At 41.4% G+C, this 14,241-nt stretch overlaps 1 protein-coding gene across 17 annotated transcripts in view; it reads right to left on the bottom strand.

Annotated features, from left to right (window-relative positions):
• Positions 1–14,241, bottom strand: part of dst (dystonin) — a 115,172-nt gene that overhangs the window by 95,629 nt on the left and 5,302 nt on the right. For 16 of the 17 annotated variants that reach the window (XM_076974214.1, XM_076974219.1, XM_076974206.1 and 13 more), the window contains one exon: positions 13,936–14,149. In XM_076974214.1, the coding sequence (XP_076830329.1) occupies positions 13,936–14,149 (214 nt within the window). Of the gene's footprint in view, positions 1–11,834; positions 11,975–13,935; positions 14,150–14,241 lie in introns of those variants that run through there. The other variant, XM_076974215.1, reaches the window with a different exon arrangement.

Raw genomic sequence — 14,241 nt, 5'->3', positions numbered from 1 at the left:
CTCAACTTCAACACATTACTATCCACATCAAACCATCACTGCCATAGATGGAAGACACTAACAAACTGCGTGACTGGAACTTGCTCTGCATGTAGTTGAGTAAGCCAGGCTAATGGCTAAACTTGGCTAATGGCTTGTTCTGCCTGGTGGGCCAGCCAAGCGAGACATCTCATTTCCTTTTGGGCTGAGGCCAACACTTCCTGACATTGGGTGCGTCTCAATTCAGGGGCTGCAGCCCACAAAGTGCACATTTGTAGGCTGGTTACGTCACTGCGCCGCGACGAGGCTGTCCCAAATTCGTTGGCTCCTTCCTATGCGGCCGACGAATGTAGCCTTCAAAACCCCGAAAACGAAAGACACGTCTGAGTATCCTTCGCGTCCCACCATATCCCAGGATTCATTGCTCTATGAACAATAAACAGGCAACATGGTGGAGTCTAGCGTACAGGCCGAAGAATTCGTTTTTAAATGTCGGTATTTTTTTATATGGACATTTATACTGCAATGAGATGCTAAATAACATGCCAGTTATTAATGATATTGCAGGTAAACCTGTGCTTTGAGTATTTACTAAAGTGTAACGTTTTTAAAAATACATTGAATTTTGTTATGAAGTTATACTTCCTGCCAAACATGTGAATACATGTTCAACGCATTTTCTTTTAGGCATTTGTGGGTGATGTGATATTTGTCGGACAGCTCGCTAAAACGTATGTAACATGTATGTAACGGGGTAGAGCGTGGTCACGCAAACATACGTCTTGCGAAGACTAGACTGTCTCATTTAACAGCCGTGAGATACAGCCTACCAGGCCTTCGAAGTGTGTGGCCTCCGTGGGCTGCGGTCTACGCGGTCTACGTAGGCTGCAGCCCCTGAATTGAGATGCAGCCATTATGTGTCAAGTGGCCCCTCAAGGCGCATTTGAAGTTCCAAGAGAACACGGCTGTGCATTTTGATAGTCCGTTGTGACAGAAACAACCAAGATGCATGTTAATGTAAACAAGGCCTAAATGATCAAGTCTGCACACGATTAGTCCCAATAACAGACGTTGAAACTGACACCCTATCTCAGCATGTAAGAGAATGTTTACAAGATGCAACATGTTTTCATTCAAGTAGTGAAATGTAGCTTGCCATTTGGTGATGCAATCAGAGTAACGAACGTGACGATAAATACTCTCCCTGTGTCTCCAGGCCAGTGTCACCATACGGGGCCCTGCTGGCCGCCTCCACCCACAGCGACAGTAGTTCATGTGGTCCTGTTATTGTTGTGTTGTGCTCGTCCCTCAGGTGGGCGGGGCCTACTGTAATCCCCAGCACCCTTGGGCCGTTTGTCCGTCTATATATGTCTTGTCTTTGTACCAGTTGACCGCTGATAATTGTTTACTTAATTTGGAGTATGTCACGGGTATTATGTTGTGCACTTATTAAATTCCTTTTTCCCTGAGACTGGCGTGATCGCTTCCTTTTTATTTTGCACTTCTCGCCCTTCACAACCACTAACGAAAACTGAGTTAAATAACATGACCTCATGATAACCTCCACAATTAGTGTCTTAGCTGCAGAGAAAGGCTTTATTGCAGTGATGGTGGAACTGTGTGCTTTATCAAAACATTAAGGATTTATAATATCATTCTAATAGCCATTAACCTCTTCAAGCACATCTGTCCTGGTGCGTGGCCTTCTTCTACAGTCAAAGGAGTAAGTACGCAGGCCTGTGAGGACGCGTAGAGACTGATGTTGATCCAGTGAGACCTTTGGAGTTGCTCTGTGGAGGGTACAGCACTGGCATGGTTTATTAACGCCTGTAGAGTCAATCACAGCTCTCTTGTCCTGTCATGACCACTACAAGGTATTTATGACTCGATATACAGCACATATGATGTGTCTTCTGTCTCCAAGCACATTCTCTGCCCCCCCCTTCATATCAGCCAAACCTTGAACATTATATTTGGCTATCAATACAGTCAACATGAAAAGGGGGACGGGGGTGGATATTTTTAAATATCACCAATAGAATGCAGAATTATTTTGAGCCGTGTGTTTCGTGGTTAGAATAGATATCTAAGACATGTCAACATACATACTGAGTGTCACAATTCAGAAGAAAATGGAAGTTAATGCTTACTTTATGGCACAACACGCTAAAGAACTAAAAAGCTTCAAGGGCAGTAAATGCTTCTTAGCAAAGAACGGTTAATGCCTGAAGCCTTCAGCGCAGTAACTCCTAATTGTTTTGCAATCGCCACAGGAACAGAGTAGCAGAATCAGGCCAACGGCTAACGGAGTCCTGACTCCTTCATTTCCCCTCTCAGGGTTCAGTTGCTCCCGCTCTCGTCATAGTACCAGCCTGCAGGCATGGCCTAAAATAAAGCAAGACATAAAACCGCATGCCAAGCGCACCGCTCGCCAAAAGGGCCCTCGCGGGGATGCGGGTCTGCGCTGTAGCAGCGTGGCGTGCTGGGAAACGGTGTTTTAATGACGTCGTCTTTTAGAATACGAGACTACGGGTTTAAAACTGGGGCACAGACCGCCCACGTGCCTCTGCGAACGCTGCGAACCCAGTCGTGACGAGGTTGTATCCACGGACCTGCTGGCAAGCTGTCAGATACGCTGTCAGTCTGGAGAGAGTCAAGAAAGGAAAAAAAGGAGGAAAGAAAGGAGAGGAGAAAAAGGTGACATTCCTCTCATTAAGCCCTGCTGCAGCTAGGAAAGGCTAGCTTGGGAAATATACGCCTCAGTTAGCAAGGTCTTCACTGCAGGGCCAAGGGCCCTTAAGCCCTAAAGGCTTTAGCATAGATATCACTGCCCTCAAGGCCTCCGCGTGAACCCTGCTGCTGAACAGGAAACTGGACTTTGAATGGGAGGCGTGGTCTGTTGCGCTTACTGAACTGGGAAAGTGTTTCTTATGTCATATTTTTCAGAAACAAATGTGGATGAATGTGGGAGCATCGCACCTCTCAACGTGAATGACCCAAGAGTCCGTGCCGCCCTCACAACATTACTGTGGAGCACCAATCTGTGACGGTACCTCACCAAACTAGTGGAGAGACCCTCCCACTCCCAGTGGTGAAGCACTGCAAGGCCAGTGCACACTCTTGGGGGGGGGGATTTTACAGCCACCTGTTCAGGCAGGCAGCAACTGAAACAGCCAAACGTCCAAAGACTGACTCGGCCAGCCGTAATCAGAACCTCTAGTCCAACAGCGACCGGCATTGTCCAGGATGACCAGGCCCTAATCTTGCTGGCATGTCAGGTGAAACTTTAGGGGCTGCAGGGGTTCACAGAGCTGGGGAGAAAGCAATTAGCTCCAGGATGTTAAAAATTAACTCCCCTGTTCAGACTTCTACTCGATTTAGAAGATAATCGTTTGATAATGCCCTGTGTTCGATACACAGCTCTGAAGACTGGGCGGTGCCAGAGGACTGTGATTGCATTGATTTCTTCCTCAGCCTTTAGTGTTCAGCCACTTACAGTAATCAATCTGAATCTGGTCTCGTGCAGCTCTGTACAGTTAGGTGCAGTACAGCGTGGTAACAGTGCTAAGGTTAAAACAACCAAAACAGTTAACATAATATATAAACACAACATTTCAACGCATTAACAATATGGAGGGTCAATAAATCGCCAAAGCATCAAGCTATGTGCAAATAAAGCCAGCTTCTTGGTGGGTGTGGTAAGAGAGACCATGCTGTTGGGATGAGGAGGTTCTAGTAGGCTGTAAGTAGTAAATTATCCATTTTCTTTATATAGCATCTGCTATATAAAGCATGAGGTCTATATTAATTCAGCATTTTGGAACTGCAATACTAATACCGATAGCTTCTATACTATATGTAGTATAGTACTATACTATGTAGTTTTTTATACGTACTTATCTACAACAAAGCTATTTTACTTTAAGAATAATTTAAGAGTAATTGGCATTCTATTGTTTTTCCCTTCAGTGTGCTTACAGGACCTGGCAAGACTGTAGATCTGTTGATCTGTTGCACCGGGTGTGATTCTCTGCATCCTTAGGTCATTAAATAGAGAAGACTCTGTTGAGTCAGCCAATCAAACGAGTGCATGAGGCTGGAGGGGCGGGTCTAAGAGCAATCACATGACTTCCCACAGACAAAGCTGAGCTGTCCCGAGCAGGGAGCGGCTGGGCTGAGTCACCATAACGACCAGCCAATACATTTACCCACCCAAGAATACACACACACACACACACACACACACACACACACACACACACAGATACACAGACACATATTCAGACTCTCATTCCTTTATCACGTGAAAAATTCAGTTATACAGAGAGGCACTGCAATGTCATTAACCAACAAATTCCTGCCCTGTTTTCCACGGGTAATCACTTGCAGCTGAGATTTGTAAGGATTTTATGCACAGTGAATTCTCAAATCACAAGCTAGGCAAGCAGACAGATGGGTTTTTTTTCTTTAACACACACAGACACAAAGAAAAAACAAAACAGTTTAAACTGACAAGCCTATTCAAACAAAAACAACAAGCCCAAAACACTAGAGGTTGTCACCAGGTATAGTAACACAGCAGACAAGATCTTTCATCAGCTATGCAAATACTAATGATTTTGAATGAAATATTTATGTTTAAAAAAATCCATCTGCTACTGGCTGCAGACAGCATTTCCAGTTGTAGAGATGATGTCATGCCATGCACATCTGCTGGATAGCTCTCTGGGAAATGACATCAGAATCACTAAATATCTTTAAAGCTGAGAATGCACAACGTATTCAGTAAGAAAGAGTAATATTTTATTAAGCAGACTAAACACTTTTTGTCTTAAATTAGCATTTAGATTATTACAGCCAGATACATGTTAAGTGTTCACATTTCCACATACGTCTTTCACCCTATTGAAATAAACTAACAAAATGTTCAATTTCCTATCAGAAACACATAAAATAATCTCATATAATCTCAAATAATCTCCATATTCAGTAACGTCTGAATGAATTGCTGAATATTTGGTTCACTTAACCAGCTACAGTGATTTAGAAAATGGATAGTTTCACATATTTCATATTTTAGTACAATAAAGCCTCAAGACAGATCTGTTCAACATACGTCATCGATCTCATCAAATTGGCTCATGTCAGACTGACAGTTATCTGTCCACAAGGTCCTCCTGCATGTCCTGGTCTCCATCCACCCGTCCCTCACTGACAGACAGGACATCCCATAATGCCTCTCCAACACAGTGTCAGCATGTACGATTGGACTCAGGTGTATGATTCATGTATGGATTCATAAATGATTAGAGTCCATAGATGGGTTTTCTACCCATCATCTCATCCTCCAACCCCACAGGCTGCCACGCCCGAGCCCCCCCCCCGACAACCTGGGCTGGGCACGCATGGACCCCCCCACACCACCCCCCCACCCCCCCGGCTGCAAACATCCAGAGGGACACAGCCATACGGTCATGGCAGTGTATGGACAACCACCCTCCGCATTCAGCCACGAGGGGACACAGTTGTGGCTGCGCAGGGGCGGGGCCTGTGCTGCCGGAGGCGGAGGAGATAGAGGGGAGGGGCCAGTGGAGGAGGAGGAGTACAAAGGGGACAAATGAGCTTTTCTGCTCCCGTGAGGGAAAGAAGCCACACTCAACCTGTCACTTGTAGGCTGCTGCCAAGCAATGCAAAGAATGACAGGAATGATGATAGTTGTTGATATGAATCTCATCAACGTGCCCAGGACAAAAGAGGATATGGCATATGAAACGCAAAGTAGAGGAGTGATATACCAGCAATAACTCCAGCAACAGCTCTCTCAGCTTCTACATCCACAGTACCAGAATGTCACAGAAAATGTGCTTGTCAAATACCATCAATCTTAGACTCATGTGAAGCTTACGAAACACCATGATATTTCCACAGCATAACCAGCAGAGCACAAATGAGCAGAGCACAGCTGAAACTCAAGTGTCAAACACCTGAGTCAAACACCTGAGTCAAACACCCGAGTCAAACACCCGAGTCAAACACCCGAGTCAAACACCTGAGTCAAACACCTTAGTTAAACACCCGAGTCAAACACCTGAGTCAAACACCTGAGTCAAACACCCGAGTCAAACACCCGAGTCAAACACCTTAGTCAAACACCCGAGTCAAAAACCCGAGTCAAACACCTATGTCAAACTCCCGAGTCAAACACCTGAGTCAAACACCTTAGTCAAACACCTGAGTCAAACACCCGAGTCAAACACAATTTTTTGGGGAAGGATGAGACCACACGGAGGACCACTGAGATGATCATCATTAGAAACTTCATCCTGATAATGTAACACACATGCATAGTTTTTCCCTACACAGGTGGTCCTAATTCTCATTTAGTGCATTATTAAGTAGTTGACTCATTCTTCACCCAACAGGAATGAACTCACATGTGAGGCAGCAGTGCACAATAAAGAATTAAAGGGAGGTTCTTGAATTGTTACCTATAGGATGATTCACCGGCCACTTCATTAGGTACACCTTGCTAGTATCGGGTTGGACCCCTTTTTGTCTTCAGAACTGCCTTAATCCTTCGTGGCAGATTCAACAAGGTACTGGAAACATTCCTCAGAGCGTCTGGTCCATATTGACATGATAACATCACACAGTTGCTGCAGATTTGTCGGCTGCACATCCATGATGTGAATCTCTCGTTCCACCACATCCCAAAGGTGCTCTAATGGATTGAGATCTGGGGACTGTGGAGGCCATTAGAGTACCGTGAACTCATTGTCATGTTCAAGAAACCAGTCTGAGATGATTGGTGCTTTATCACATGACGCATTATCCTGCTGGAAGTAGACATCAGAAGATGGGTACACTGTGGTCAATTGGTACTAATGGGCCCAAAGTGTGCCAGGAAAATATCTCCCACGTCATTGCACCACCACCACCAGCCTGAACCGTTGATAACAAGGCAGGATGGATCCATGCTTTCATGTTGTTGACACCAAATTCTGACTCTACCATTCGAATGTCGCAGCAGAAATCGAGACTCATTAGACCAGGCAATGTTTTTACAATCTTCTATTGTCCAATTTTGGTGAGCCTCAGTTTCCTGTTCTTATCTAACAGGAGTGGCACCTGGTGTGGTCTTCTGCTACTGTAGCCCATCCGCTTCAAGGTTCGATGTGTTGTGCATTCAGAGATGCTCTTCTGTATGCCTCAGTTGTAACGACAGTCACTGTTGCCGTTCTATCAGCTCAAACCAGTTTGGCCATTCTCCTCTGACTTCTGGCATCAACAAGGCATTTGCGCCCACAGAACTGTCACTCACTGGATATTTTTTCTTTTTCGGACCATTTTTTGTAAACCCAAGAGATGGTTATGCATGAAAATCCCAGTAGATCAGCTGTTTCTGAAATATACAGACCAGCCCGTCTGGCACCAACAACTATGCCACGTTCAAAGTCACATAAATCACCTTTCTTCCCCATTCTGATGCTCAGCTTGAACTTCAGCAGATCGTCTAGGCAATGTCTACATTGAGTTTCTGCCATGTGATTGGCTGATTTGACATTTGAGTTAATGAGCAGTTGGACAGGTGTAACTATTAAAGTGGCCAGTGAGTGTATATTGTAATGTAAGATATGATGAAAGGTAATGATAATGTTAAAGGAACAGGCCACTCCAAAATAGCTAAAGTTGTTAAAAGTGAATAAAAGCTAATACTAAAGACATTAGGCCATCCATATCCTATATCCAATATACATTAGGTACTATGATGTCATGGCACTACGACATCATGCTAACTGGCATTAGCATTTGTAGCAGAAGTAATACAACACAGAGTAGGACACAGTTACCATGAAAGAACGATCATGACAAACTAGTGTCAGAACTATTTGATTTTTGGCATTCAAATACTCATCAATAATTGAGTTTCCTTTTTGATTCCTTTGATGCTAGAGTGAAAAAAATAAATTATGACTGTGAACAAATGCTAAAAACACCAAAAATAGCCATTAACATCCTTTTCTTAAAAACAAAAATCAAAACAGCATATCAACAAATATCACAACTTAGTAACGCCTCATGTGAACAGATATTGATATGCTTCTAAACAAAGTAGGAATTCACCACAAAAAAACGCCAGAGGCAGACAGGGTCATGTGACCACAGCCTTAGGCAGACATTCTACCAGTCATGTGTCATTACCCTCACAATATATCTGATCTGTGGCCTCTCTACAGTTCTGACATTACACATTCCAGATAGTACCAGCTATTTTTGGAAGATACTTCAAATGTTTACACTGTGCCAATCTAAGTGACAAACATGAATGTAGCATTCATATAAATGCATGCATTTCTTGTTAATTCTTCTTAAAACAGATTTTCTATCACTTTGATTCAGAGTATATTTCTCTCAAATACCATATTATTTAAACATTATATTAAACATTGTATTAACATTGTATTAAAGCATTACAAAACACCAGGAAGCATTTTAAATGAGTTAGTATCATGTACTATATATGTTATTAATGTATTTGTAAAACACATTTGTGTCTTTTATTTATACAATGTATGCCAATCTCCCAATTATCAATAACAAAATCACAGCATAGGAATAAACTACTCTAAAGTGCAGGACACATGTTGCATCGGGGAGACTGTGTACACCATTTTAAACTTTCCGACATTTGGAAAAATATGTTATGGCATCTCTGGCAGAAATTCTAACTAGGTCAGGAAACTGAGAACATTTTTTGAAACAAAAAAAAATTCTAGTCAGTTTCCTTAAAGACATGCATACTACATCACACATTTACATGTAAATCTCTAAGCTTTATGTTAATGAGCATGGCTGACACCATTGAGTGTACACTCCTGGGTGGAATTCAGCTTGGCTAGGGCGGCTTAATGAATTGCTTTATCTGACCTAGCAGTATTCTGTTTGATTTTATCTTAACAAAATGATATCTGACCTTGTATAATGTAATATGTATCTGAGCATTCAGCATATCATCTATAGTATATTTCTCAAGCCATTTATGTTGCTACAACTTCACAAATATAAAGTATGCCTGACTAAAGGGAAAACGAACTGTTGGACAACAATCTCTCTGCTTCTCATAAATATTCATGTATTTTTCAGAATTATTATTTCTATTTTTTTAGTTCTATTATTTTATAGGACAAACCCCATATAAAAACATTTCTGGAATGTAGTCATATATTTAAACATCAACACCAATAATTATGGAAATGTAACTATGAAGAAAATCTTCTTTATTGAAAAAAAGTAAAGTTAAAAAATCCATTTCGGTCTGTGGCATTATAAACATTGAACATTTATTGTTGCCAGTCTATCAACAATGCCCTCAATGCCACAGGAGCCTTCGATTGTCATGAAAGAACTACTTAACCTTGCAGAAAGGACACCCAGTCAATCCAGCAAGAAAAATTAGACCCTCTCAGCCTCGCAATAAATCTTGGGCTTTTTCTGGGATCTGCTATGTAAAAAGCCACAAAAGACTTTCGCAATTCATCCTACTCAATTGTCAAGTGGCTTTACTGAGGCACTGCGTTCCCATACACTGGTGGTCCTGTGCTTCACCCATTATCCAGAGCACCTTAATGACCAGGTTTTGAACTGGCAGGCCTATTGTAAAATGTACATTTAATTCCAGTTTAAAATTACAGGATTAAAATGTTTGAAAGACACTCATGTAATCTCAGTCTGAATAATACAAGTGACCACCGATCCTCTCTGGCTTCTATGCAATTACCGGTACCTACCATATCCTGTTATGCAGGTGTTGAGTCCAAAACTCTTAGTGTTGCTATACAAGGCACCTGAGACATTAAGTTTTGCTGAACAAATGATAAGTAATCTATATCCATGTACATGCAATGTCTAAAACACTACACAGAAAGACAAGGGTTCACAAGACAGTTGTGGAAAAGCCTTCAGATGAGTGGGAATGAGCTGGACATAAGATCTGAAGGCCTTTTGTGCAGAGAACAGCTGCCTACTGTTACTGTATTTCTGTGCAGATCTAGACATCACGTTCAGGAATTTTTTGACATCTAGAGATTAGATTTACGATTGTAATGTTCCTAGATTTCTGACGTTTCCTGCAGGCATTTTAATAGTAACTAAGTAAAATAGATTTTGCACATGTGGCAAAAGCATATATAACAATTAAGCTTCATTTCATTGTCAGAGATTAGCAACATTATTAACAACAAATTAACAAAATCCTCAGAGATTAAAAGACTTCCACTGTGGAATGAAATGTGTCTTTCTGGGTGTTTCCACATTACTATACTTACAGTGCTGAAATATATACATTAAACAAAGTCAAAATGTATGGACAAGTCGTCATTTATAGTCATACAAGGTTTGAAGATGATAAGATAAAAAGTATGTTGGCAAAATAAAAAATGTTGATCGAATGAAAATTGTGAGCTCTGTGGCTACAGAGAACAAAGCTATCCCCTGTGTTTAAATTATCTGAAAACATGAGTTGACCTGAAATGCGAATCACTGTTTCCAGTTTTTTTGGTACACATTACATACTGTCATCTGACTTTAAAGGAAGGAAGTCCCAATATATACAGTCCAACGATGACAAATGGTGGGATTTTAGTGTGAATCAACTGTGTGTGTACGTGTGCACGTGTGCTTGCATGTTCAACCAAATACAGAGTATACAGAGACCTGTTTCTAACAACTTCAATTAGTTTCCAAAGCTAGATACAGCAACACAGCAGAAAACACCACTTATTGTGTGATACATATTCTGTTAAGCAAAACAAACCAAAAGAACAAGGCAGTCCTTCTTTCTCACTGCTGCTGAAAAAGTGTCATTATGCACCCACCCTAAAGCACAGAAACATCCTTGTGAAAGAACCTTTTCAGACACTTCTGAGAACTTCAATAACAACCATATTTTGATTATGGACTAAATGAAAAACAGTGCTGTTAATCTGTTCACGGTTTTATTCTTAAGTTTAGCAATTAAGAATGTTAAGCTGTTTTTCTATTAAGCTACTTTTTCTGGCCTATATATTTTATGTAGACATCCAATGCACTAGCCAATGAAAAATTGCCAAAAGCCAGTTTGTTTTTCATATTATCCCTAATATATATATAAATTTTTACTCGTTCATCTGAGATTGACTGAGATGTCTTCCTGCTTGTTCAATATCTCATGAGGCAGGTCGTGCCAATAAGTCTTGATGAGGATGTATGAGGTAGTTCTCCTCTAGAGAGACACTGAATGGATTTCTTCCGAGTGGATATGGACTGCAGTTTGCATCCTGAAATGATTCACATGGCACTAAAATAGCGTTTATTTCTGTGTCCATAGAACGTGAGGAAACGTAGTTCATTTAATTACTGTGACAAGCAGGATGGTACTATCTGTACAAAAACGCACAATCTTCTGTCTGTATTAAAGACAACAGATTAATCTTCTTGATCTTCAAGGACCATAAATCACCAAACCTTATTCATCTCAGAAAAAAACTGTCATTCCTTCCTGTCATTTCATCTTAAGGGCGTGTACAAAATAAAGGTAAGGACGACCGCTAAGCTATCAAGATCCCTGACCATATGCATCAGAAAAACATTCAAGACTTCAGTTTCACATATCCCATCTTAGCACGTATAAAGCCCTGATGAGACACAGTCACACGGGTATCCTGAAGGCCAGTGTAAGGTGGTGAACGTTAGATCAACCACCCCAGTCCACCTCCAGTGCTTCTCCACCAACACCGGTCCGTTACGGATCAGCTGTTTCAGGAAGGTCTTCTTGACCACTCGGCATCAACAAACCCAAATCCACATGTAAGATTTACCTTTGTACTTCTCGAGAACGTCCTCGTACGCCTGGAGATATTCCTGCTCGTTGGCGAGCGCGTATTCCCCGGGTACATAAGCAGCCATGGCGGGGTGATCCAGGCTGATCCAGGCTGATCCAGGACCCAAACTGATCGGCTCCGTTATTCCGAGAGAGGTGACGCCCCTGTCCTCCCTCCCATGTCCATTAACCGTCCAATAAGCGGGACTTCCTCTCCGCGATCGTGAACAAATCTCAGCCTGATGGAGGCTCGCTGGACCTATGAGTGCGCCACTCCGGACTCTGGACGACGGGCAGTGATCATGCAGAATCTGCCCCTCCCACACACGCACACACGCTGCATAGACTATATACGCGGGGGTAAACTCACACCAGTAACTCACACCAGACACACCAGTAATGCACATCTATAACCTGCTCATACACGCACACACACACACTCGCTATGTTCAAGTAAACACTAGATTTACACATCACGCCTACTTTAGCATCAAACATGGTGGTGGTAGTGTAGGCTACTGTGACAGGTGCCAATACAAAGAGAATAGTCGGTTTTCAAATAATGTATAACATAAACACGCACAATACAACATGTGTCTTTTGGGATATTGTTTTCATAAACACACTGTTTAACACCATGGTCATAGTGTCCCACACACGTGTGTGAGACGGGTGGTCGTCCACACGCCTGTGGTAAACCCCAGCTCTTCAGGGTCCTATTGCTAGACGCGTTTCACACCTCCGGAACGGTACTGCGATAGTCTCAACCAGTGGTATTCAAATCTAGACCCAAATCCGCTCCTGGATTTTATAATCTTTTGAAATGTATTAATTGAGATCAAACTAAACTGACAACTGACTTCAGAATGATATGATGTGTTAATTATGGTATTTCTTTTTTCTAAGTAACTGCAAAATTCGTAATTAGTCAATAGTAAAATTTTTAAAGTTCAAATAATAAAAAAACGTTTTTCAATATTTTTAACACACACATCTATATATATATATATATATATACATAGATATATATTATATTATATTATTATATTATAATATATATATATATATATATATATATATATATATATATATATATATATATATATATATATATATATATATATATATATAATAATTAAAGTGTTAATTATGTGAATAGTATGTGTTTGGACATATTTAGTTCATTTTTACATATTATTCAAATATGGCTTAAAACTCATTTAAAATAAACATGTATGTACAAAATTCACACAAACTTTCCCTTTTTCGCATCAGTGTCGTCCAGTGCCAAAAATGTAACGTTTTTCACAGACTGAAAAGGGTTCAAGTGGCCACACCTGACTCATAGTAAAGCGATGGTGGAAAATCTCTAAGACCTGGACCTTGAGGACAGAGATTTGAATCCCTATGAACACCTTTACAGGGACGCGGTAACTGAGAACATCAACATGTTCATATGGTATATTCAAATATTTGGCAACCATATGGAAGGCAATAATATTTTCATTCGAATGCAACATGTGAACTCGACATCGTACATTATATTACTGGGAATATATTTGGGTCTAATTAGAAGCAACTGATAAACGTCAAGCGTTTTAAATGACTATGAAACAAGTAATAATACACAGGCTAACTTAAATAACTACTTCATTATAATATACCATCCTTATCACATGTGTGCTTGCGATAACAAAACCGGCGTAATCTAAAATACACGATACTGCTTTCTACATGTAACATGTATTTCTACTTTAAGATTAGGCTCATTAGCTAAATAGCTAAACTCCAAATATGCTACATCAGCGCAGATCTGAGACTCAACGTCAAGCATGAGCACACACATCAAACACACATCTAGGTTTTTAAATGACAGATGGTGAGGACTGTAATTATCCCTAACACGTATGTCATAGCATCAGTTAATGTCCTCAGTAAATAACGTCACAAATCTATTTTATATCTATATGAAAATTAGTTGCCTGGCATAGGCTGACGAACAACAGAAAGACAAAGTAACTATACAGGTTGGGCCCACACCCTAAATGTAAATGATGCAGAAAGCTGAGATGTGTGAAGTAATACGTTATGGATCTGACCTGCTATCCGGAGCACAGCCCTCTCTGCCGGATCCAACACGGAGCCTCCCTGAATCTTTCGCTTTGAACGTTCATGTCTGGGTAAATTCCAGGGTAACGTGTCCCCGGGTGCCGGCGACACACACCCAGACTTCACACTGTAGTCGTCCTCGTCTGAGATATCAGCTGAAGAAGACATGGAGCAGCCAAGGGAAGCGTGCCCCGATCCGGAGCTCTGAGGAACAAAAGAGAAGAGACCGTGTTGTGTAGTCTCAGCAAACACACCACAGCCCACACCAGCCGAACATCAACACACCACAACACACT

The sequence above is a fragment of the Brachyhypopomus gauderio genome, chromosome 15 (genome assembly GCF_052324685.1).
Source record: "Brachyhypopomus gauderio isolate BG-103 chromosome 15, BGAUD_0.2, whole genome shotgun sequence".
NCBI lineage: Eukaryota > Metazoa > Chordata > Actinopteri > Gymnotiformes > Hypopomidae > Brachyhypopomus > Brachyhypopomus gauderio.
The sequence above is the reverse complement of the archived record's forward strand: the minus strand, read 5'-3'. Positions and strand labels throughout refer to the sequence as shown.